The sequence below is a fragment of the Geospiza fortis genome, unplaced genomic scaffold (genome assembly GCF_000277835.1).
Source record: "Geospiza fortis unplaced genomic scaffold, GeoFor_1.0 scaffold573, whole genome shotgun sequence".
Classification (NCBI taxonomy): Eukaryota; Metazoa; Chordata; class Aves; order Passeriformes; family Thraupidae; genus Geospiza; species Geospiza fortis.
Window position 1 is genome coordinate 65,156 of NW_005054775.1, and position 23,770 is coordinate 88,925.

The following is a 23,770-nucleotide window of genomic DNA, read 5'->3' on the forward strand; positions in this document are numbered from 1 at the left end:
ATTTTCAGCAGACATCTGGTAAGTTGAAGTCCCCTGCAAGAACAAAGGGTAATTAATGTATGTGAGACTTCTCCCAACTGCTTATAGAGTGGTAGTGTGCACTTCAGGAGGACCCAGAGTATCTTAAAATGTGTTCAGAGGTATTGCTGTGTATTTCTGGAAAGAAAGTCGCTAACCAAGCTTTTCATATATCTGCATCACAAATAAAGAAAAGTTCTCAGACATTTATTTCTGGAATTGTACATCAGGTATTAAAGTACAACAAATAGAAAATAATGCTAAAAAAAATAAAAATCAGTGTTTATGTACAAATATTAAAACCAATGCAACAATAGCGACTTCCTCTTGAACATCTGATATTAAATTCATGTCCCGATTGTCACAAAATTTGTTGTTATGCACAAGGTACTTTGAATAACTGGAATCTGTTTTATTAAGAGGACTATAACCATACCTTCTGTATTTTACAATTGATAGTATTTTCCTTCTCCCAATGAAAAATAGGAATAAAAAAATAGTAACCTTGTCATTATTTTATAAATTACTGTATTTAGTTTCCCTATCTGTAGACAATGTGCTTGTAGTGCTGGGCAAATAGTGTCCCTGTTGGTCAGTTTATACATTAGTTTACATTCAAAGTTGAAATACTTACCTAAAGACTTTGGTTAAATTAAGTACTATCATTATGTTCTACTTGATCTGAAGTTTTCGTACATTTTTGATCCTCAATTTTAAAAGTTAAAAACAGGAAACAATTACACAATTCATTGACCTAATAGTACACAATTTAGTACTTTGACCATGGCAAGAGGAAAACTAAACCTTTAAAAACCTAACATGAGAAGATGACATATGAGTAACCAAAGTAAAAGTATTGCTATAATCACAGCACCAAGTTACACTTCTAAATGAATCAGCTATCCCCTTCGGATTCCCTGTACATTAAAAGGATACATTTACCAACACTGCAATTTCCCGTTATGGATTTTTGGTTTGTTTGCATGAAAAACAAGTATAGCAGAGGACAAAGAATTCATCACAGTTTGTTATAAGAATTGTGCTTCACCATCAAAGAACCAAGGCAATATAATTTCTTCATATGGTTGCAATTCAGTTGTTTTCATGCTGACTTTCAAAAGACAATTCTTTTAATAAAAAGTAACAAGTTCTCCATTTTAAATGTTTCAACTGAGAGAAAAATAATGAAGTCCAGCTTCTAAATGAAAAATTCAATAAATAGCTATTTTACATGGATAAAGTTATCATGGTACAAATTTATGAATGTCACATCAAGCATGCACAAAAATGTTACTATACACACAAGTAGTCAGAAAATATTGAAATAGATATCTAAAAAGATATGAACAATTAAATATTTACAAAATCTTGCAAATTATTGCCTCATTTTAACAAGGAATTAAAAGTAAACAATAACAGCTAGCTAGCCAACAAGCTAAATAAGATCAGCATTCAAAAATCTATTAGACTAGCTGAAATTAATTTTTCTTCTATAATTTTCTGAATTTTGGTCAAAAGTCTTTATTAAATAACTAAAGTGTCCATTCAACTTGCTGACAACCCAAGTCTTAGACAAGTATTTGTCTACATTAAGAGCCCAGCAATGCATAGATAAATTTAATATATTACAGCATCAGCTAATGAGAATGGGCATGTTTATTTAAACACAACTGTTATAAACATTCAGTCATCTTTGTGTAATGATTTTTATACAGACCATCCACTCACTGTAAACCCATAGACCTGAATGTATAACAATGAAGGATTATGACCAGTATTTTACAAAATTACATAAAATATGTTGATTCATAAAGAAAAACAAGGTACACAGTTCAGCAAAAAACACAGCAGCAAGAAGCTGACAACTTGGCTAAAAATGTCAGAATACAACACAGGGCCAAGTCTATCCATTATTTATTGTGTACTTACTAGAATTCCATATTTCAGATGCATAAGATAAGAACTGATTACAAAATTATCTTTACTTTTGTCCACTGTGATAAACTAATTTGTTTTAATATGATAAATGTGCTATTGCATAAATGCTTTACTCTTCATTGCAGTGCTGTAAAGAAAACTCCATACACTGCATCCATAACTCAGGATGTCAATGCAATTCACAGTAAGCATAATAAATACCCTCTTCCCTTTCAAATATTAAGGTCACTACTTTCTAATTACTCAGCATAACCTTGAAGCAACTAGTACAAATATCAACAATGCAAGCCTAATCACTTCAATAATCAAAACAAGTTTGTGGCAATTAAATTTGTAATATGATCAATGCAAAGAAAAAGTATAGAGGGAAAGGGGTAAGCCTACTGATGTTCTCCCACAAGAATTAGAGCTAACATTTTAAAGAAAACTTAATGAATGGCTAAATTGCACTCAATGGTCAAAATAAAAATTTATTGAGTTTAAATAGTTGCTTTTATGGGAGACATTTTTACTCATCCTTTTCTATTTGATCAAAAGTAGTGAAGTGCTATTTTTGAGCTAATGACTTGCTAAACAAATAAATGCAATCCACACCGAAGAAAAACTTTCAAATACATACTTCAAGGTTCTACTACTTCTATATAAACTAGATAGCCCCTCAAAACTGTAACACATTGAACTGCAGTGCTCCAAATAATTTGTCTTCTAAAATACAGACTGTTTAGTGGTAAATCCTAAGGTGTGCAGACTGTAGCTTTATACATCAGCTGTCTTAGGAAAGTTAAGTTACACAGGTGCATTAATCTTCAAAGTTGTGGACAAAACTCATTTGAATACAATAGCCTAAAATATATCTGTTTAAGCCAGTAAGTTTAAACTACACAGATACCTCTGGCAGTATAATTACTTCTGTGTAAGGTAGCGACGGCCTATAATTTTGCAACAGCCTCCAAGTGTAGGTCTTCATAATTTATTCATGTTATGTCCCTTGTGCTAGCTTCCACCAAGATGAAATTGCTGGTTTTTTTTAAACTGAAGTGCTCTAGTTTAGTATCACATGAGAGAAGGTTCCATTTAAAAAACATCCTTGTGTGTTTGTGCAGTTTAAGTTAAAGAAATCCATCCCTGCCTTTATAAGAAAAAAAATTAAAATAAAATGCTACATTGAGCAGGGATCAGGAACGGTACTTGTAAACACTGTTATTACACTGCATCCATTATGGCAAAAGTAACTTTGACTAAAAAGCCACTCCGATCAGTTCAGAACTTCTGTGCTGGTTTTGAAATGGTGGCCTCTCTCTACAGGTTTTAAAATAAATTTGAAGCAGAGCCTAAAGCTGAACCACAGAGTTCTCTTAGTTCCAAACTCTGCCAAACATTTACACATTTATGGACTGAAAAAAGAAATTACTCTTGGTAAATCAAGATATAGTTCTATACATAAAAAGACATCACTGATGTCAAAGTTCAAACTTCCAGTGAAAGATTAAGCAAACCTGATAGTTCCCATCAAGTTTACTACTACTGCATAAAGTACCCACTCTTTAGTTTTCCACAGTCATTCTGAGTGAAGGGCAGTATGTTGGTGAAGAGTATGGGTATTTATAAAACCGTTTGTCTCATTTGCAGATAGACTGCTGAAGTCAGCCACTGAAACAGCCATTTTGGCACTGGCAATATGGTGTGTGTGGTTCTCAAAGTCCACACCAAGGTTATTTACAGAGACATCATTCATGAAAGATTCTGGGACAGCAATTCCCATTTTCAGTCTCTTTGCAGGTCTTTCTGTCTCCTCACTGCACATGTTCCCTGGGTTTAACTCCGAGTGATAAAAGCCAGTCTCAAATAAATTAAAACAATCATTTTCACCACTGTTAGGCAAGTTAAGCAATTCTTCTGTTCCAACAGGCACATGATTAACTACCGGTGCTCGGGGTAAGCTGTCCATAGGAGGGAAGGCATCATCCAGGCAGTTCACAGCCGAAGTGTGACAGACTGTAGCTACAGTGTTTGTCAGTGCTGGAAAACAGATGAACATAAAATGTAAATGAAATAGTTGTTTATATAGTTACAACAAAAAGTTTGTGGGTTTTCTTTGTTTCTTTTTCCTTGATTTACCTGTCAACTCATTGGCAGTGATAGAGTTCAGAATGCTTAGCTGTTGATCAGGAATACTTTCTGTTCGAGTATTAGATGTTAAGGTTGAAGAATGTACAGCTCCACCAAGAGCTTCTGCTTCATCTACCAAACGATCCATGTAGTCCCTTTAAGAATATGGCATTCATAATAGGTTATTTAACAGGAAAACAAGGCCTAAAAATGATGATGGATTTATTCTCAGTTGCCATAGCCATTGCAGCTTTACACTGCAATGATGGGAAGAAAAACTTATCTTTTACATTTACAATTTGCAACAGAAAACATATTCCAGGGACATTTTACTTACGTAACTCCAGGATGATGGTTATACCTCTTCTTTCCAAATCTTGTTTGCTGAGCAAAGTAATCATAACGTTCTGACTTTTTCCACATGTAATAGAAAGCCACACACTCAGCAACTGTTCTGGTTCTTACCTAAAAGAAGGCAAGAAGAATTGACAAGATAAATGCAAAGCATTATGTTTTGTCATCTCCCCAGTCCCCATATTCCTGCAATATTGTCCCTTTTACTGTTCTAGTATCTGTAACAAACAAATTAAATCAGAAGACCTGAAAAAGAGATCTAGAGTTTTAAATTTCTTTACCGAGAGGGCGGTCAAACACTGGAATGGGCTTCCTAGAGAGGTGGTTGATGCCTCAGCATGTCATTGTTTAAGAGGCATTTGGACAATCCCCTTAGAAACACGCTGGAACTTTTGGCAAGCCATGAAGTGGTCAAGCAGCTGGACTAGATGATCGTTGTAGGTCCCATCCAACTGAAACAGTATATTCTATTCTAAATAATTACTACATCTGTTCTATTGTATGCATTATTGTTGTTTAGGTTTGGTTTTTTAAACTAGACTGAAACTGTATCTACATCTGAAGCATTTAAATTCATAACTTACATAGCAATTTTTTAAACTATGGGACAGACTCTGTTAAGAAGTAAAACACTAAGCAACTGAATGACCCAACAGAAGTGAAGCAGAAAAGACATTGGGTACTTGGAAAATTCTGGTCCATAGTGACAGACAAACTAATTTGCTTTGTAGCACTTGGAAAAAAATATTTTAAAATTATTTATTTGTATCGCTGGTGAATTACTGTTTACAGGTAAGGTCCATTTAAAAATTGAACCCCCCAGATATTTAGCATTGGACAGGTTAAGCTAAGTGTTGAATGGGATTAACTGACTGTTGTTGAACAGCAACCACAACCCTATAAAGTTTACCTGAAATACAACAAAAGCACCAGTCTCCTAAAGAAAAGACTTGTTGTGGTTTAACCCCCACCAGCAACTAAGCACCGCAGAGCTGCTTGCTCACTTCCCCCGTCCAGTGGGATGGGGGAGGGAAGAATTAGAAGGGCAAAAGTGAGAAAACTCATGGGTTGAGATAAAGACAGTTTACTAATTAAAAAAAAATTGCTAAAAAAGAGGAAAATAAAACCCAAGAAAAATAAGCAATGCATAAAAACCCAACTGTTCACCATCAACCAATTGATGCCCAGCCAATTCTCAAGCCACAGCAGCCCCCACCTACCAACCTTCACCCCCCAGTTTTATTACGAGCAGGATGTCATATGGTCTGGAACACCCCCCTGTTAGTTGGGGTCAGCTGTCCCAGCTGTGTCCCCTCCCAACTCTTTGTGCACCCCCAGCCTCCTCACTGGTAGGATAGTCTGAGGAGAAATGGCTTAGACTCTACATAAGCTCTGCTCAGCAATAACTAAAACATTAGTGTCTTATCAACACTGTTTCCAGCACAAGTCCAAAGCATAGCCCATACTAGCTACTATAAAGAAAATTAACTCTATCCCAGTCACAACCAGTATGAAACCTCAAGGTGGTATCAAAACATACAGGACATGTACAGAAAATTTGGAAACACACATACTGGTAACTGTACCAAATGGTACATTTACTTAATAAAAAAAAAAGCCCAATTCCTAATCTTCAGGCACAGAGGAGTTAATCAGAAGCAGTTCAGATCAAGATTAGAACTCATTTGTTGGTCAGAAACCAGAGTACTGATGGATGACTACACTTTCTGAGAACACAAAGAGCTAAGCCCATTTCTGTAGAATTACATCTTCTGAGTGACAAAAATAATTAAAGATGTATTTTCCCCTCTCACAGACATGGTATGAAAATAATACACCTCTAGGAGAGGCAGACATTTAATGTAAATTTTAACATAAATGCATATATGGAAGCAATATGAACATGACTTGATTTCAAAGATAATATGACTCATGTTGCAACACCTACTTTTCTAATGGCATCAAAGGCAAAATCAGCATGGAAACACCAAGCTGGTTTTAATACATTGGCTCTTATTTCACTCTTTTGCATAGCTTCTGAAAAAGCATTGCTTTTACAAACATTCAGCATCATATCATCTACCAATTCTTCCATTTAACTGTAAAATACTAACCTTGTTTTTCTGTATGAGATGAAAGTCTTTCCCATAAATCAGAAGTGCATGTTCAAAGCTTCTGCATTCTTCTTCTGTCCATGCTGTCATCTCTTCTAGACAATTGCAAAAGTAGCATGATAAACTTATTTTCACTCACTAATCTTTGTGTTGCTAATGCCTGAATATCCAAACACACTCTAAAAAAACGCAACAGTTCAGTTATTTTGACCCATGTTCTTTCCTCTAATGTAAAGATATCCTACCTGAAATCTAGTATTCCTGCTTATAAAGACTCATAAAAGAGTCTGATTACTGAAGTATTTCACCCTGGAGGGCAAAGGACATTCAAAAGACTTTATTTATTATTTCTTAGGAAGTTTGTCATTAAAAAAACCCCAAGATTTGTTAACATCATTATTTTTCTGAATATTCCTTCTTGCATCAGATACAAACAGTGACTGTTGGAACAAAAGAGTGAAGGAACAACCTCTGACTTTTTAAAGACAGAAGTGAATTTTAGTTTCACAAACAAAACAAAACACACTACAAAGGAATAAAAGCTTTAAAACAAAGTAGCTCAAACTATTTGAGTAGGTCAGTTTTGTCTCAAGTATTGTTGCTTCCCTATCTTGATTATGGCTTTGTGTCTATATATAATAAAGGAGGGATATTTCAGGCATCTTGCATTCATAGTAGTGATCTGTTCAGTTGTCATTTAAAGCCAATGAGGGTGGAGAACAAAAACCAACCAACAATCACATTTCAAAGCATTTCTGGAAGCAGACACTGGAACAAAGACCTTGCTCCTTTCAGATGAAAGCGATAATCATTCCACTACAAGTCCATTAATTTTGTACTCCTTACTACAGAATTCTCAAGCTTCAAAGAGGAGATCCACATGTAAAATCTCACTGTTATGAAATTATCTTGGGAGATGTAGATTTTCAATGCATATTGAGAATAGCAGTGAACTTCAGTGGGTATAGATCATTGCACAATGATTATTCTAAGAGACAGGCATCAACAGGATTATCATCCTCTACCATTTTTAATGAGGATATAAACCCCATCTGACTTGGGGCCTGGGAGAAGCTGAGCACTAGTCCTTAAGACAGAATTTGGGTCTCTGACACACAATCTCTCGTAAAAGCTTTCTGAAACACTGCTCTGATAGTCCTTATTGTTCCCTTCACTTTTATCTTCGATACTTAAGCTTTCAGAGTACCTAACTCAGAAACATTCAATTTCCCCTTGGATTCAGGTCTGAGTAAGGAATATCTGCCAGAATACAAACTTATACCAGGGCTCATAGGCCATTTCTGCTTTCTGGAACATGTGTCAAACTACAGGACAAATAACTCTTTGCTAAATTATACACTGATTTTTATTTAAGGGAATAATAAAGTTAGGGACAAACAAAATTGTTTTCCACTGTAAACTCAAGCAAAACTCTCCACACTCTTCCATAGACCTAGATGATTATACAGTAGAACAAAGTTTAGGGTTGACATAGCACAATGTTAGCACAGTGATGAAGAGTGGGGCTCACTCATATTATCAGCTATGTTCTGATTCTCGTATAAATGTCATTAGTTTATAATTGATCATTATCTCAAAAAGGTACTGTAATGTGGGGGAGAACTGCCTTATGGGAGCAAAATTACAACTCCCCCCTTCTCCTTCATCTGTATCATTCGAAAAATCAAAAAAACGGAAAAAAGAAGATGTAAAATTTGATCCTGCAACCTTTATACAAATTGCAAACTTCTCTAGCAGACATCTCCATCTGACCAACAGTCAGATTATACCTAATCTGAGTTATATACCTAATGGGAATTATTGAAAAACATCTGAAGGACAACACAGTCATCAATCACAGCCATCATGGCCAGCACAGCTTCATGAGAGGAAAGTCCTGCTTATCAAATCTGATTTCCTTTTATGACAAGGTTACCCACCTAGTTGATCAAAAGAAGCCAATTGATATAATCTTTTTTGAGTCCATAAAGCTTCTGATACTCTCTCCCAAGATCCTTCTGAACAAAATGTCCAGTTCACAGCTGGATAAACACGTAATGCGACGGGTGAGCAACTGGCTCATGGTTGGGTGCAAAGGGTTATAGTGAATGGGGTGTCATCAGACTGGCCACCTGCCACTAGTGGGGTTCCACAGGGTTCCATCTTAGGCCCTGTGCTCTTCAACACCTTCATTAATGACTTGGACACAGGACTGGAAGGGATGCTAAGTAAGTTTGCAGATGATACAAAACTGTGAGGAGCTGTTGACTCCCTTGAGGGCAGAGAGGCCCTGCAGAGTGACCTTGACCAATTAGAGGACTGGGCAATCACCAACTGTATTAAATTCAACAAGAGCAAGTCCTGGAATGTGCACCTGGGATGGGGCAACCCTGGATGTACGGACAGACTGGGGAATGAGATGCTGGAAAGCAGTGCTGCGGAAAGGGACCTGCAGGTCCTGATCAATGGCAAGTTGAATATGAGTCAGCAGTGCCCTGGCAGCCAGGAGGACCAACTGTGTCCTGGAGTGCATCAGGCACAGCATTGCCAGCCAGTCAAAGGGAGGTGACTGTCCCAATCTGCTCTGCACTGGGGTGGCCTCACCTCGAGTCCTGGGGACAGTTTTGGGCACCACAATATAAGAAAGATCTAAAGCTATTAGAGAGTGTCCAAAGGAGATCAACAAAGATGGTGAAGGGCCTTGAGGAAAGCCGTATGAGGAGCAGCTGAGGTCACTTGGCTTGTTCAGCCTGGAGGAGTCTGAGGTCAGACCTCATTGCAGTCTACAACTTCTTTGTGAGGGGAAGAGAAGGGGGAGGTAGTGATCTCTTTTCTGATGACCAGTGACAGAACCCAAGGGAATGGTCTGAAGTTGTATCAGGGGAGGTCTGGGCTGGATATTAGGAAAAGGTTCTTCACCCAGAGGGTGGTCGGGCCCTGGAACAGGCTCCCGAGGGAATGCTCATGGCCCCAAGGCCGCCAGAACTCAAGGAGCATTTGGTTGGATTTTTGGGGTGTCCTGTGCAGGGCCAGGAGTTAGACTTTGATGATCCTTGTGGGTCTCTTCCATATTCTATGATTCTATGAGTAATCTGTGCTAAAGACATCATGGAAAGGGATGTGCTTATTAATCTGAATCTTACTCATCTGTTTTCTACCCCCTCCAAAGACATATTTCTTAAAAAGCAGATACTCTCTCTTACCCTGAGATGCCTTTCCATTTGAGCAGTATCTCTCAGTTGCTTCTTTAACATTATGGCTACTTTTGAGTAGTTCATATAGTGCCTATAAAATAGAAGTAGTCTTTAGAAAGAGTTAAAGTTTCCAAATATCCTATATAAATTTCTGAAACAAGCCTTTCAGTGAACATATTTAATGTAAAAAGAGGTTATATCTTTATACAGGATGAAAATGTTAAAATAATAAAAAGCAAAACCATCCAAATATTAAGGCAAGGTTTAATTAAGTAAATGTAAAATATTATATGCAATAATTAGAAAAGTTGGATTTGTCAACATCATGCCAATTTGAAACATCATAGATCACATTGTCAACATTCAAATACTCAATTTTAAGCATGTGTTTAAAATTACAAATAAGATCCTGACCCCAGTAACATTCAATTTAAAAAAATATTGCTGCCTTTATAATACAAGGCAGAGAAAGAGAACACATTAATTACAAAGCAACGTGCCACAAATGGAACAGGATATAAAATATACTTGTTCATTGTCACGTGTATGTAGTCCTTCAGGAATTCTGCCAATCATATTTTCTTTTCCTGCTCTTAAGGAGGTTTCAAAAAGGTATTCTTTAACTTTATTTTCTGAGATCACATCAGGTTTCCAAAGTAAATGGTCTTCATTTTCATAGGCTGTTAAAACAGAATTAATTTATGGCAAGTGTGACACTTTTAAGGCTAGAACATAAAAGGCTATTGCACCAAGAACAGGAATACAGAAGTAATAAAATCAAGCACTGTCATGCCACTTTCAAATTGCAGCTCATTTTTTCCCCAAAAAGCCTTAGTTTAGAGAGAGACTGCAGTGTGGTATGGTGAAGAGATTCAGATTCCATGAGGATGAGATAAGGGACTGGCTCTTGAGACAGAATCTCTACAGAGGAGCAGGTTGTTGACAGGTAGAAGATTCAAGTAAAATTATGCATATATATTAATCTTAATATAAAAAAACTAGCAAAACCACTGTTTTATTCAGATGTTTACAACAAATAAGCTATAGTTTACAATAAAAAGTGTATTTTAAAATTTCAAATACTGCATATAAAATTAAAAAAAAGAGGTGTCAGCTAACTGGTCATTTTCAACTAAAATTTGCTAAAACTTACTTAGCAGAACGGAAATCTAGGTCTAAATGTGGTAATTTCTTTTAGCATTCACTAACAACTGAATGCTGCTATCAACTATTTTACAAGCAATCAGGATGTATAGTCCTCCTTCATAGTATACTGAAATCATATATGCATCTCTTAAGTAGCTTATTTGAAATATACTGGAAATATTCAAGAGTTGGCCTGAACCCTTGTCTATGCACACACACATTTAAACTCTAGATTAAACTAAATCCTTTACTCTGATCAAGATGTGTTTACACATAATGCGTTATATACCCTCTTGGCAATATAAATTAGAGTTATTAAATTCTAACACACCCAAGTATAATGGCAGTTCCACTAGAAGAGATGAAGAAGATTCTCAAATCTGTCATATAACTGCAGGAAAGAATATTAAGCTAAGATGAAGAATAAAATTGCATCTCCTCCTAAAGTTCCGTTATGACTTAAGAACACTGAAAGCTTTCAAACAGACATGTTACAAGTGTAAGGTTTATAGAAGAGCAGAACTGCTTTCTAGCACAATTTCAGTACCTGGAACTTCACAGCAGAAATATAAGCCCCTGTTTGCCATCACAAGCTCTTCAGGAAGTACAAAACAGGCTTCTACAGAATCTTCCACCCTCTCCAAGCATTGCTGAGCTCAGCTTCAATCTCCATTATCAACCAAGACAACCCAACACTTTTCTCTGGAATCCATACCTGATATTCTCAAGAGGAACTCCTCAGGCTCTCCCATCTGGGAGACCTCTTTGCTCCTGGCTATGCCACTGAACAATACTCTCTCTGGTTCTCTCTTGCACCAGCTTGTTCCAGAGAAAGTTGTCAGATTAATGTGTTCCTGATCATCCTCTGGTTATTGGTCCTTCTCTAGTTCTTGACCAAGGAGAAGTCAAGATGTGTAAATAGTAAAAGGACTATGCAGATAAAACTGGTTTTCACTCTTCTGTTTCTTACAACCAGTAAGCATCATGCTCAAATCATAGAAAATAGAAAACTTCCATAGATCTCTTAAGCAACACAAGAGATGTTAATTTGCTAATGTTTCCAGCCAGTGAAGGTTTCTAAAGGTACCGTATAAAACTCTATTAAATAAAGTTATTTATTCTACTTTGGCACAATTTCAGTTTTTAACCTAAATTTACACAGCAATAACATCATACTTAAAACATCTTTTTTTTTTTAAAGACAAGGTATATTGAGACCTACATCTACTCTATGGAAAATTCAAATAGTTCATTGCTTTGTTTTTCATAACCATTTTGTAACCCACACTGTCGTACTTGCTAAAAAAGAAGCAAAGAAAAATACTGAAGATCTTCAATGCAAACTTACATGTTCATAGCCCAGTTATGATATCCTGATGAAAATATTTACTTCTTGACCCAGTTTGTTGCCTCCTAATATTGCTAGATACTTCAGAATTAACACTGTAACCCACCCTCCTATGTTTTCTCAAAAATATCCTCCCAAAGTTGTAGAATCACACTTTTAAGATATAATTATGTGGTTGTATTACTTCAGTTGACTAGGGATTTTTTGTTTGGTTGGTTTGGTTTTTTTAACTAAGTCATTGAATTTATCTTATAAATTTATATAACATTTTTCCATCAGCTGCTATGTATAAATATAAGAACTAAAACAGAATAACTTACCCTTTTCATTATTACTGTATCTGCCGAGGTAAGGTGGAATTTCAGCCTGATACTGTAAACCAACCTTTATTTCCTGAAGATGTAACAAAAATCATAAGGGTATTAATATTCTGTGCATGGAAGCATTACAAAGTCCATTAACATGGGATTTTGCAGATAATTTCAGAATTAAGGTACTATTTTAGATATGTACTATAAATTTTAATGCATTTTCTTAAAGTTTTCTTAATTTTTTCTTTTTCTTAAGATATAGTTATTACCTTTCTCAAATCTTCAGATGAATTACCATTGTCTGCCTCTATGTCTTCACCATCTGATTCCTTATCTCCATCACACGTAGTGTTTGCTTCAGACACAAATAAGTTGGCTTTAGCTAGGAAGAATTTTCAGTTCAAACACAGATATTCTTTACTTTTGAAAGGAGCCCTGCTTTTATTCTGGAAGACACTCATCACCAGTCTGTTGATCTAAATTTCTATCAAACTAGAATGAAGTCAGAAAGCATTGATGCTTGGATATTGCAGAACTGAAACCTTTACCATTATTGCAACTAAGACAATATTTCTAACAGTCAAAAGGATATTAGATCATTTTTCTTCATTGATTTTCTTCAATAAATGCTTACACCTTATAGAAAAGGTATGAGAAAAACAGAAAACTTCCAGGGCTATGACTTAGCCGTGGGTTAATCACAAAGAAAGTTGAAGGTAAGTCTTTATTACCTACTGAAGCCTTTCATCTGAAGTTTTAGTTGACATTCAAAACATTCCTTTAAACAAGGCTATCTCAGCAAGGACTAAAGATATAGTACATATACAGGAAACAGATTAAGCAAAAGATAACAAAAGACTGCTTACTCCTCTTAAATATTTTTTTCCTTAGGAAGAAATACAGCAGAGCACTCCAAGTAATTCAAATACAGTACTCCAAAGAATAACTCAGAATTTGGAACTCTGTGGTTCTGGGTTCTGAAGTAATCATATTTTTTTATTTTATCCCCAGCAGAATGGAATCTATAGGTCTGATAAGAGCTATTACATATTCTCAACTTTCAGTAATAACATGTTCATAAATAGTTTTAATTTTAGCTTCATCACAACTAAATAGAATCGTCATCATCAAAGACAATATCCAAGATGATAGACTGAGGCTCCTCTTCTGTAGTCGTTACTAGAATCACCAGTCTATCTCTTTTTGCTGTTAGAAAGAGGCAAGAAGCTAACATGAATGTGTGAAACAGCAATATGCCTGGATAATAATATGCAATTACTTTTTCCAATGAATCCAAATTTAACAAAATGGCCTGTGTTAAACATGTTTATCTTAAAATTGAATGTTATTTTAAGAGAAATGGACAGGGATGAGAAAAAAAAAGATGGAACTGTCAACAGCACAGAAAACTGACATTTCCCTCGCTGACATGGTGGATATTTGATGTTAAAATGCCCAATCAAAAGTTCTAATAGAGAAAGAGCAACATTCTGATAGAAAAACCACAATAGCTGAAAGCAAAGATGACTGTTTCTTAATCTTGAGTAAAATGAAGGGGCTAATAATTCTTTCCATAAAGTTGCCACACTTTCAGTGTCATATTCATTAACAGTTCACAAGCAATGTTTAAGTGCCAGCAAGATTGGGGTTTGCTTAAAAAATTATAATGCCCTTTTTAAAAGTTTTTTGTATCTCTCTCAAAAATGCCTTACATTACACAATCAGCAGCATGCAAAGGGCTACAATTGCTGATGATTGAGACAGCATGTGCCTTTTATCATCCCCTTTCTCCAGAGGGATGAAGTTCCCCAGGAAAAGGTCAAAATACTTGCCAAATTAATATTGTGATAAAAATCCTCCGCATTGTCTATTGCAGTTCATTTGTTCACTGGTGTACTAGAGTTGGAGCAATGAGGAATATCTTGTCAAGGTTGGATAATTGAACCAATAGTTCTTGGATCTTTCCCATAATAGTTCCATGGGTAGTGAAATTTTGGTGGTCATGGGTTCATAGGCCCCATCCCATATAAAAACACGGGCTCATGAACTCCTATAGAAAATCATTGAATATGTGAAGGGAAATAATCACAAAGAAACCAAATTCCAGTTCACATCCATAGGCTGAATAGAGGAGTCACTGGCTTAAAAGTAGCAGCAAAAATTTTAGTAGAGAAACACTAATTTAAAAGAACAGGTTACATATTCATGCCATTGACCAATGCACAGAAAATTACCAAGAGTGTTCCTTGACACACATTAACTATTAATTATGAAAAGCTACTGTATTTTTAGAAAAATTGTGCTTGTGCTTTGAGTACCATATTAAATATAGGTCTTTTAGGTAATCAATAATACCAACCAAAGACAATACTCATGTACAACATCCTGCAAAGCACTGTTTCTCAATCCCACTCTGCAATTCTGATATTTTAAACTAGAAAGCTATATAGTTTATAATACATAGTAAGACTTTATGAGTACTACTATAAAATTAGGTTTCCTACATCTTAATGGCCGAGGAAAGAAGTCAGTAGCCTCATGTGAAGTAACTGATGGCGTCAAGTCATCAGCAGAGGACTGCGTTTCTTCATCATCACCTGACAAGAGGTCTTTAGCTATTTCCTCCTGTATCATTAAAATACAAAAAAAAACAAAACTTCAGGCAGACTATTAAATATAAACTGGCGAGCATTTAGATTCAGCAAATTGTAAGTCTCACTTATTAAAATGAATTATTTTACCATAAGCAATTTTAGCAGACTGTTAACTATTAAAAAGCTAATCCACTCCTAATTCTCAAAACAAATATAACCATTAATTTCAGAGTTGAACACGGATGTTTATTCCCCCCTAGTCTTCTATTAAAATAAATGCACAAGTAGTAACCCCTGCATGCATCAAATCTCAGATGTTCATCCAACTGCTTTAAAATAAAAAAGTGAGTGGAAACATTTAAAATTCTGTCATTGTTTTTTTTTCTGAGAAGAATTACAGATAACTGACAAAAGATAATAAAGTGGGGGGGTGGGGGGCAAGAACACGCCTCCTCCACTACCAGACATGCTTGAGCCCCTCTATAGTGATTAGGGAGGCAAAGAACTGTATTAGACAAGAAGCCAAGTACATCAAGTACATTTCTGTAGCCTCAACACAATGGTGACTCCTAATGAGAATCAGATGTGGAAAGCCATCATTATACTATACTTTCTGTGGAGTTTATAATTTCATCATACTTATGGAAATTAAAAAAAAAACGCCATGCACTTACTACCTACAGATTTTATAATACAAACTACTAGTTGCATGCCTTATAGCCAACAATCAGATTATCTCAGAATTCAAAGTCAGCCTGTGAATCATAAAAACTGTAGTTTTGTGTTTCTATATTCAACAATGCGATACATATAGTAATTGCACAGAAAACAATCTCTCTCACCCCCCAAAGATGAGATTTTTATAAATTATATGCATTTGAAAGAAACATTCCAAAGCACCCAATAGTGCAATTTTCAAGTTATCCACAAAGGTTTGATACATGACATGTATGTTTGAAGCCAGAATTATTATTTCTGGACATTGCATACATTAAAATAAAATACAGAAAATTTCAGAAAAAATCCCACTTCTATAAAATAAAAAAAAATCTATTTAAAGTTCTCTGAATGTGTTTTAGAAGAACCACCACCTTATTAATTTCTCAATTGTAATAATATAATGCCACTAAAGTTGCTATGCATTTGTGTGATAATTATAATTAAATCCAGATCCTAAATATCTTTGAAAAAGAATTAAAAGTACAATCACAGAATCATTTAGGTTGGAAAAGACCTTTAAGGTCATTGAGTCCAACCATAAACCTAACACTGCCAAGTCCACCACTAGTACAGTAACTCTTAATTGTATGTTGAAATTGACAAAGATATGTATTTCATAACATCAAGAGACAGTGAAATATAAGTTAAGGTCACACGGATTTCTACTTTTAAACTGTAATACAGGGGGAAAACAGTTCTGACTTACTTTATCTAGAGTCATATCTGGAAGCTCATCTGCAAGTTCACTTGGAGAGCTATCCACACTGGAACCAGCCATAACTGGAATTGTGGGTTCATAGCCATAAAATGCCAGCAAATCTTCCAACGGCATGTTTCCTTCCTAATACAAGAAGATTTACAAACATTTCAACATATTGCCAAATACTTGTAAACAGTTCAGGCCTAAAAGGATAAGACATATTTTGAAAAACAAAAGTAAAAACCAAACAAGAAAAATTTAATTGAAAGCAGGAATCTTGATTAAAAATCTAAAATATTTTCAGGCATGAGACTGAAATAATTCATAACTGTGTCTCTTGGCATACAATGAAGTCACATTAAACTATTGAAGAAAACCATTTAGTGGATGAAACTAAAGAGTAATTATTAAAAATTTGCTCCTTATCTGATTCACACTGTAGAACATGATTTGCCTATATTTCTTCAAGACAGAAGATAGACTAGGAACATTAACAATGCCCTTACAAGAAATGCAGAAAAACCTGAAAACTTTAGTCTTATATAGTTACAGCTGCAAAGTATCCAAAACACCACAGAAATAAACCAATGTAGTAATATTTTATCCCTCCTTTCCATCTTCTGCACAATACATTTTATAATTACTGTAGAGAAGGTGGTGTAGTTTAACCCCAAGCAGTAACTAAGTACCACACAGCTACTCACTCACTCCTCCCCAGTGTGGAGATGAGAAATGAAATAAAAAAGTGAGAAAGAAACTCATGAGTTGAGATAGACAGTCTTATCTTTAAAAATAAACTTTTTTTTTTAATGCAAGGAAAATAGGAGAAAAAAGAACCGCAACAAGACAAAGAAAGAGGTATATATAAAACCCAAGAAAGACAATCCAAATGAAAACAATTGCTTACCACCAACCAACTGATGCCCAGCTAGTCCCCGAGCAGTGGCTTCCCACCACCATTCAGCCACTTAGCTTGTTTGATCATGGCATACATTTAACATTCATGGATAACCTCTGCAGTGGCATTAAGTCAAGTTGACCTCTCAATTATGAGCCCATTTGTATGCTGCATCCCTTCCTATATATCCTGATGTGCCATGGGCCCATCAAGCTATAAATAGGTCACCCTTCTGTTCCCAGTCCAGATCCACCTGAGTCACTTCAATCCCAGCAGCCTGATCCACCTGCTTATTGTTTCAATGTTCTTCAGTAGCCTGACTCTTGAGTACATGAGCATCTACGTGACATACCTTCACAACCAGGTTCTCTGCCCAAGCAGCAATATCTTGCCACAATGCAGCAGCCCAGATGGGTTTACCTCTGCACTGCCAGTTATCCTGCTTCCATTGTTGCAACCACCCCCACAGGGCATTTGCCACCATCCCTGAGTCAGTGCAGAGATAAAAGTATTGGCCATTTTTCTTGTTCAGCAATATTTGTAGCCAGCTGGATGGCTTTCACCTCTGCAAACTGACTTGATTCACCTTCTCCTTCAGCAGTTACCACAACTTGTCATGTAGGACTCCACATGGCAGCTTTCTAACTTTGATGTTTTCCTACAATATGACAGGATCCATCTGTAAACGGGGCATATTGCTTTTTATTTTCTGGTAGTTTATTATACAGTGGAGACTCTTGAGCCCAAGTCACCTCCTTTGGCAACACTGCAGTTTTGACCAGTTCACAATCACTTTTAGAATTCCTGGGCGGTTGGGGTTTCTCATTCAAACCCATTGTACGATCAGTGCAACCCACTTACTCCACATAGCATTAGTTGCATGATGTGTAAAGGGGACCCTGCCTTTGAACATCCAGCCCAACACAGGAAACCGAGGTGCCAAAAGGAGCTGTGCGTCAGTACCGACTACTTCTGAAACTGCTTGAACTCCTTCATATACTGCTAATATTTCTTTTTGAGGCTGCCTCTTCTGATTTGCTCTCCTGCTCCCTGTTAGGAGAAGCTTCTTCATCTCTTACTAAACAAGTTGACTTCTGCTTCCATTGTTTCTGCCTCTTTGGAATAGCCAGGGCATCTTTTTCTTTCCCCCCATATATTCTATCACTTCATCAGGATTGCGCACTTGTTCAGGAGTGAAGTTTCAGACCATTGGAGGTGTAAACCTTTCTAGACATCTGTTCATATTCTCCCATATACATGCCTTGCCACTCATAACCACACTGCTGCAGTGTCAGGACCCAGGACATGTTGTATCGCATCTAGCTGTCCCCTCCCCATTGGCATCCCATTGGCCATGGTCCTCTTTCCCCGCCCCCTCTCCCCTGGACAAAACCCCATAGCAGGCGGTCTGGGGTCCTCTTTCTTCACCTGGGTGGCTACACCACCTCACGTCCTGTCTCAAGCTAATAAACGGATACCTACACCCACGTGGAGGAAGAGCGCTCCTTGTCTTTTGTCCTTCGTCTATGCTGGTTCCGTGCTGGGCTTGGATTCGTGCTGGCCGGATTGGATTCATATAGGCCCGGAAACCCACGGAACGCAGCAAGGACACACCTCTGGCTGTCCAGGACACCAGGACCCCTGCTAGGGGTCTCAGAGACCCTGTCACAGAGCCCAAGACACCTGTGGTTTTGATTATGACCCATGGAGCAAATTACCAACCCTTATATGAAGATCAGCAAGCACAACAGTTTAGGTAGAATAATAGTGAAATTATCACGGGCTGGAAAAGAAGATTTTGGGTTTTTTGGTATGGGGGTTCAGGAGGCAAGATGGAGGGAACTGGGTGTGTCCAGCCTTTCTCCTTCTTCTTCTTGGCCTCCATCTTCTGCTGTGATGTTGGCACTTGGGGATTGGTTTAGAATAGAGGTGCACTGTCTAACATGGGTGATAGGTATTGGAAGGTAAAAGTAAATATGATATACGTAATTTGTAGTACAAAAGATGACGCGGCCTTGGGGGTGGGCGGAGAGTGCCTGGAACTGTCTTGCTGAGCTGACCTCGGCAGGGCAAGAGAAAATTTTTTATAGATAAGATAAAATAAACAACCTTGAGACCGAGAAATGAAGAGCCCTGACTCCTTCTTCAAGTGCCGGGCTGGGAAAAGAGACTTTCAAACTTTTCTCGGGGTCACTCTGACCAGCTAGAGATCCCGACACTGCAGGGCCTGGGTCATATTCCTAAATAGCTTGTTAACCTCATGAAAAGCTGAAGTAATATTCCTAAGAAATACAAATAGAAGCATTTAGACTACTCAAGGATGTTCAAGATACTGAAGAGTTATTGTAACAAGGGAGAAAACATGACAAAAAGCGGTGGTGAAGGTGCCATTCTGTATTACCTCCACAAAAAAATCTCTCAGAGGAAGAAGTGTAATTGTTAATTGTCTCCATGAGATGGTACCTGAAGTACATTAATCTTCAGTACAGAGCCCAAATACCAGATTAAGCTCAAGGCCAGTATTTTAATAATAAATCTTGCAGGCAAAACATCACTAAGCACTACAGAGCATTAGCAAACTGCAAAATCCAACATCAATCTTGAACACGTACAGCAAAAAAAGAGAGCATGGCATAGATCAGACAAGCTAATGTCAAGAACAGATAAATCAATATAATGACCAGCAAATGTTAACAGATGTAAATTCTTCCTAATGTTATGGTCAAATCTGTTAACTCAAACCATTTGTGCCCCGTTGTGTCTTAACCCTGGATGGCAACTAAACACTACAGAGCCGCTCCCTCCCTCCCCCATGGGATGGGGGGAAGAGAATTGGATGAGTGAAAAAGAAACTTGTGTGTTAAAATAAAGACAGTTTAATGTTTAAAAAGACATAATATTTTTTTAAATTGTAAGGAAAAGAAAAAATAAAAAGAGGGGGGAAGTAAAACCCAAGAAACACAAGTTATCCAAATGAAAACAATTGCTCACCATGAACTGACCAATGCCCAGCCAGTCCCTGAGCAGCAGGGCAGTATGAGAAGCAGAAAAGGCCTTGGCTCTGTGTAAGCTTTGTTCCGCAATAACTACATCAGTGTGTTATCAACACTGTTTAAGCACAAATCCAAAGCATAGCCCCATACTAATTACTAGCAAGAAAATTAACTGTCCCAGACAAGACCAGTACAGAAAGTAATAGGAGAAAAACAGCTAATGATACAGAAGCAAAAATCAAGAGAAAGGCTTAGTTTATAACTTCTTTTTTTCAACAGCTTTTGATCAAACTATTTTACTAAATATCATCATACTTGCATCCTAACACATTTAATAAAACAAACTGTGGAAATTTTCTTTAGTTACCTGATTCAAGTTATCAAATAATTAGGAATATTTTCCAATAATTTATACCTTTAAAAGTTATATTACCTTAAAAAATTTCTTGTTGAACTTATACACTGATTAAGCTACTTGTTTTCTTTAATCAACTAAGGTCTTAGTCCTGCAAAGACTTTTCACAGTGGGTAGATGCAAATTCATGTCCAAGTCTTTCCAGGATTGGGACATAAAGTACTAAAGTATTTAAGATGAGTGGCTCTCAGTTCTTTTTCCTTATTTTATAGAAGCAATAAGATAATTTTGTGGACTACCAACTCCATTTCAACCACCAGACTTGGTAAGCTGCTTTGCTATTATAATTGCAAGTTCATAATTAGCAAAAATAGAACTGTAAAAGGTAGCAAGGCAAAACCAAAACAAACAAAAACCCCAGAAGTTAAGAAAATTTGTTTTTAAATGGACTACAAAAACACAGCCTCCTATTTAATGCTAAAAATTACACTGGAAGTCTGTTGATCAAAACCTGCAGTTATGCTGAGTGGTGTAAGTGGGTCACTGAATGGTAATGCAAGCAGCATCAGTTTCTGGCTATTTAGCATTCAGCAAGTATTTAAAATGGGTGATGCACTGACACAGATGAACAAGAGGTAGAAACAGAAAAAACATGTAATTAAAGAATGCAAAAAGGAATAGGAAAAGCCAAGGAGCACACTGGTTATTTTGTACACCCAGCAAATGCCAAACAAATGAATGTAAAAAATGTGTAAAACAGAACTGCGCTTCCAGATTGGAAAACCAAAATCTGACCAACAGAATGAAACACAGCTAGCTGTCACTTAATGTACAATTGAAATTTATTTCCAACTTATAAAACTTAGAAGTGACAAGGGATATTAGATAATAAGACTTTAAAATCTGCTTCAGTAATTTCTTTTCCAAAGTGAAAAAGTTATTAAATGAAAAAGACCAATCTGAACTTAACACTAATAACTTTGAGAAGCTAATGTCAGCCTTTTTGTGAGGAAGCACTGCTACATCCTAAGCAAACCTGATATTTTTTTCTTTAAAAAAAAAAACAACTCCAAAGGTATTTTGCAGAAAATTGCATTATGCTATACAAACTAAAGAACAGGTTGAGTGTTGTCTTCACTAAAAAGCTACAACATATATGGACATGTAGGAGAGAGCAAGTCACTCTTACCTTTTCTAAATCTTCAATTTCAGAGCTGAAATTTTTGTTTTCTTCCATCATTTCCTCCTCTTCATCAAGAGTTCGTTCATCATCATAATCATGTACCAGCATTTCAGCAGAAGGGTCAAAGTCATGATCCTCAGAGGATAAAGAGCCAACTATCAAAAAACCCTAATTTGAGTAATTTTTTTTCTATACCAACATATGAAATTACAACACAGAAAAAAATAAGGTTGCATGAGTCTTTACATACATAGTTAGAACTCTCAATGGAATAAATGGAACAAATTCTTAACTACCTGACAAATTCAACTATTTTAGCTGGCCTTCTCTTTTTGTATTGTAATAGGTGCAATTTTCTCTCTTACAGTATAGAGTACTTGGGAAAAGTATCTAAACTACTGAAACAAAGTTTCAGAAAGTACAATAACAAAATAATATTTTACTGAATAAAAGCTTGTTTTAAAGATCCTGGAAATCATCATTAAAGTATAACATCCACATGTCACAAGATTTCAGATGCTGCAAGACACTGATTTATAGACTCAGATTCTATTTATATTATTTTTATGGTAACTAGCATAGCTTTTTACTGATTAACAGCTAACGTAGGTTGCAAACCAGTTTCCTAACAACAGCAAAATAAGCAGCAAGACTCACTTCAGATTAGTCTTACGGATGAGATCTTTTATTAAAACTAACTTAATTCTTAGTAATTGATCTAAAAGAGAACAAACATAGCAGTTTCAAGAAATATAGAGGGAAATATACCAGAAATAACAAAACATTTCTAATGGATCACAGTAATTAACAAGTCATTATGACAGCTCTGTGGTCCAACAGACACTTTTTCATTACCCAAGAGAATACTCATAAGTCATAAAAAAGTACTGTTGTTATTTTGAGTGCATTTGTTAGAAAGCACTATATTCAACAAGTTTTTAAGATGCAAATATTCTGTACAGCAATGTCAGTGTTCTACAATGAAAATTACTGAAATGCAGGGTTGTTTTGTTTTTCAGTGTTCACTTTCTTAAGACTTTCATGATGGAGGAAAAAACCAGACTAGGATATTTCTCTTTCACCTCTGGTTTCCCCTTCTAGTTCTTACATACTAGAGCTCAGCCAGTGCCATGAGCAGGTACACAGAAGCAAATGCATTTCCCAAATATTTTTCAGGAGTAGCCCTGCTGATGTTAAATAGGCTTCCTTGTGTAAATATTCCAAAGAACCTTAACAGTAGTTAAAACCTTAACAATTACATATCATTATGATTTAAAATGTTTTCTGATATTATCAAGAAATCAAAAATTTACACAACCTTGCAATTAGCAGCAGCAGAAGTGATCACTCTCCAGGCTACATGGCTTTACTGAGATGCTGTCTTAAAAATACTACAAAACTTTATTTTCATTTTTGGTTCTGAGCAGCCAATTACTAACTGTGACCAGAGGTAAGGGAAGAACTCCCCAGAGCACACCTTCTCTTAAAAATCAGGCAGGCAGTTAGTTACATGAAGTATTAGGACAGCTACGAGGCAACAGAAGGTAAGTTAGAGAAGGAGGAGGAAGGAGAGAGCAGCATGCAGGCAGCAGGCTAGGTACTGGGGCAGAAGGTGGGTAAAGACGAACCTGGGCTCGAACTCCCAAAGGAAGCCTGCAGGGAGAGAAAAGAGTGAGGTAAGACACGGGCTCCATCCAACCCAGCAGCAGGTAGGGAGTCTCCATTTCATGCCCCCTCCCATCCCCTTCCCCCCGGACCTCTTCCCTTCCCCCGCCAGCCCCCCCCTACCCCCCCC

At 36.6% G+C, this 23,770-nt stretch overlaps 1 protein-coding gene across 3 annotated transcripts; it reads right to left on the reverse strand.

Moving 5' to 3' along the window:
- Positions 1-209: 209 nt before the first annotated feature.
- On the reverse strand, positions 210-23,631 carry LOC102041079 (mesoderm induction early response protein 3-like). Of its 3 annotated transcripts, none has more exons than XM_014311391.2 (12): positions 23,604-23,631; positions 21,982-22,130; positions 16,553-16,687; positions 15,037-15,157; positions 12,802-12,887; positions 12,542-12,614; positions 10,256-10,407; positions 9,737-9,818; positions 6,534-6,628; positions 4,403-4,530; positions 4,075-4,220; positions 210-3,975 (listed from the first exon to the last, which is right to left on the reverse strand). In XM_014311391.2, the coding sequence occupies exons 2-12, from the start codon at positions 22,081-22,083 to the stop codon at positions 3,515-3,517; spliced, it is 1,581 nt and encodes a 526-aa protein (XP_014166866.1). In that variant the 5' UTR covers positions 22,084-22,130; positions 23,604-23,631; the 3' UTR covers positions 210-3,514. The 3 variants fall into 3 exon arrangements, with proteins under 3 accessions (XP_014166866.1, XP_005431197.1, XP_030921289.1); XM_005431140.3 differs by having other exon boundaries at positions 6,534-6,625; positions 23,604-23,625; XM_031065429.1 differs by having other exon boundaries at positions 21,982-22,110; positions 23,604-23,624.
- Positions 23,632-23,770: the final 139 nt, after the last annotated feature.